This window comes from Sapajus apella, unplaced genomic scaffold (assembly GCF_009761245.1).
Source record: "Sapajus apella isolate SASKATOON/1434 unplaced genomic scaffold, GSC_monkey_1.0 scaffold2, whole genome shotgun sequence".
NCBI classification, from domain to species: domain Eukaryota; kingdom Metazoa; phylum Chordata; class Mammalia; order Primates; family Cebidae; genus Sapajus; species Sapajus apella.
The window spans coordinates 13644985-13647991 of NW_022436942.1; the positions used below are offsets into that span (position 1 = coordinate 13644985).

The 3007-nt window shown below is 39.2% G+C and overlaps 1 protein-coding gene across 1 annotated transcript; it reads right to left on the bottom strand.

The window, feature by feature from the left end:
* Positions 1-790: 790 nt before the first annotated feature.
* LOC116558656 (melanoma inhibitory activity protein 2-like) lies at positions 791-2717 on the bottom strand. Its single transcript, XM_032288654.1, is given in 3 exon segments — positions 791-1545; positions 1547-2574; positions 2577-2717. Coding segments are annotated over 3 exon segments (1797 nt in total). The 5' UTR covers positions 2614-2717; the 3' UTR covers positions 791-813.
* Between the last annotated feature and the right edge of the window lie 290 nt (positions 2718-3007).

The window sequence follows — 3007 nt, forward strand, 5'->3', positions numbered from 1 at the left end:
TTTTTTCTTTCATTATCAGAGTCCTTCTCAAAGAACATTTTCATGTAGTATAATTTTCACCAAACTTAAAATTCGTATCAGTGATTCCCGATTCTGATTTGATATTACACTAAAACATCTCCAGTTATATCAAAGACCACCTTAAAATTCCCCCAAACAAAATTAATTTTAATTCACTTTAAGCTTTAAAAAGAGAGGAGAAACAAGGGAAGGAATGTCTAGATGAGATGTTCATAGGCAAACTTAGTATTTGCTAACCACATATTTCTTCTGCAGAAACCTATAGTTCAAAACAGTAAAGTATGAATATAAAACCAATATATTATTCCTTTTTTTCTTATGTGAAGCTTTAAAAGAATTCAGTAAATCCAACAATTAGTTCAAACATAATAAATGCATTTTAAGTTTTAAATAAGTAGGACTACATCAGAACTACTTATGAAAAAGCCTTTAAAAAATATCATAGCCAGTAATTTTAATGCTGGAATATAAATTTTAATTATTTTAACTAACTGCCAGAATAACAAATTGCTACCAAATAAGATACAAATAATTTCAGTTTTATGTGACCTGCAAAAAGTCAATTATTTTCTTGACATCCAAAATACAGAAATAATTCTGTATTGTTAAGATGAATCCATTTGAAACCTCATTACATTCCACTTATGGCTGCCTGCCTTCCCAATTCAGAAAAGTAATGGTACACTCACAGAATGCTAGAACACTTTTTCCTCCTATGTGTTACTACATGAACAGAGAGTAAAATTAATATCTCTGATTAACAAAACACATATTGAAATTTAAAAAAATTTTTTAAGAAACAAGCATACTTGCAAATGGAGCATGTGGTGGACCTGGGAAATCCCTTGGTGGAAAATCATCTCCAGAAGCTCCCTTTTCCCACAGCGGAGACAGGGGCCCAGTGTCAGAAGGACCCCTGTGAGAATCGGTTAACATATCAGAGCTTGATTCTCCTCTTTCACTGGTAATCTGATGGTCCAGAGGATTGCCTGGGCCTTTTGAGCATCTTCCTTCTCTCCTTGGAAGCAAAGGTGAGACTCTGGGTGGACCCTCCAAAGAAGTTGGTGGAGACAGAGAAGCTCTTGTTTCAGATGAAGGCTGACCCAATGGTGAGGGGCCATATAGGGAAGGCTCTCTGCGAAATGGTGCTTTTGGAACATCCAATGAATGCAGATTTTTTTCAAAAAGTTCAAATTTATACTCTAGTTCAGTTAATTTTTGTCTGTTGCGAGCATTTTCTTTCCTTAAGTCATGGAGATGTCTTTCAGCAGTTCGAGCTGCAAACCAGTTATCATGCGCTATGTTCTCATAGGAAATAGTGAGGTTTTGATAATAATGCATCGTTCTCTCCAATTCTTCTTCAAGATTGTTGGCTCTCTTTCTATAGGTCTCCAGCTTTGCGGTGGCATGGCTGATCCTTTTGTCTACCTTAGAAAGTTTCTCTTCTGTCTCTAACTGGCAATTTTCCTCTGTTGTTAATTTTCTGTAGAGTTTCATTTCATTTTCTTGATATAATTCAGTCATTTACTTTAAGTTTCTGTTGAAGCTTCTGATTCTCACTTTCAAAATGTGTGTTTTCTGACTGCAAAGATGCTTGTTCAGTCTCAAGATTTTTAATACGTTCTGTAAATTTTTCCTTCATTTTAGCAACTTCAGATAACTGAATATAAATTTGGGTTCTTTCTCCTTCTAAGCTTTTGAAAGAAGCATTGAACTTAGCAGCATGAATCAGTTTCTTCAAAGCTCTGTTTGGAGGATGATCTAAGTACACAGCATTTTCTGATTCACTGTTCAGTTCTAACTCCACGTTGTCTTCATCCGTTCTGTCTTCTCCAAGTATAGCCGCCCAATCGTTCATCTTCAGCAAGTGTTCAGTCAGAGTCTTGATGTGATTGTCTTTAGCATTGAGAACTTGTTCTGCGTGTACTTTGGAGTCTTCCAATGTTATTTTCTGTTTATTAAGTTCACTCACTTGTTCTTTCCACACTTCAGCTTCTTGCAAAAGCTGTCTCTGGCTTTCCTGAAGTTGAGAATTTTCATCCAAAGCATCTCTTATTGCCAGCTTCAGTGGTTCTTCATTCATTGGAAATAAAGTCTCGAAGGTCATTTTGGCTTCAGCTACTTGTGATTTGAGGGATTTTGACTCACCTTCTAGACACTGTATCTGTTTTGAAATATCCACCATCAGTTCATTTTGTTCAGACTGTTTCAACTTCTCTTCTTTTAACTCTCTGACTAGACATAGTATTTCTTCCTCAAGTTCTGCATTGGACCTGCTCAGCTTTTCACAGGTTACCTCCAACTTTTGTGCCTCTGTTGCCTCCTTCTCAAAGCTGGCATCCTTTGAAGATGACTCCACTTCATGGCCTTCATACTCTTTTTCAATAATGCTCAGTTTTTCAAGTAGTTGACATTTTTCCTCAATTAGTCTAGACAGCGTTTCAGCAAGCTTTTTCTCCCTTCGCACATAAAGCTGACTCCTAACTGATCTAAAACCTCTCCACAAAAAAAAGAGAACAGCAAAAAATCCAAACATAGCTGTCCATATCACCCATCCCATGGAAAACCATAAGAATTAGAATCTGCTCCCATACTTTGACGCAGTGCTGCCACAACCCTGTGTAGCACCTCCAGAACCAGCCTCAAGTATGGCTGAGGGGTAGCCTGGGGCTCCTCCACAGTGCCAAGGCTGCTCTGGTGGTCGCCGCAGTAACCAGGGCCTGTGGGGGCCACAACAAAGGGCATGGAACAGGCAGCCTTCTGTCTGGAACCTGAATCCACAGGCAACCGGAGCGGACCACTGCAAAGCTGGCTGCGAGGGGAGCTGGGAAATGCTGCGGAGCTGAAAGATGCTGGGGGATCTCGGGGGACGCGGGCACCCACAGGCCTCACTGGACCATGCTGCCTTTTTCTTTTTTCTTATTACTTTATTGTTAGAGATGGGGTCTTGTCATTGTTGTCCAGGTGGCTCTTGAACTCCTAGCCT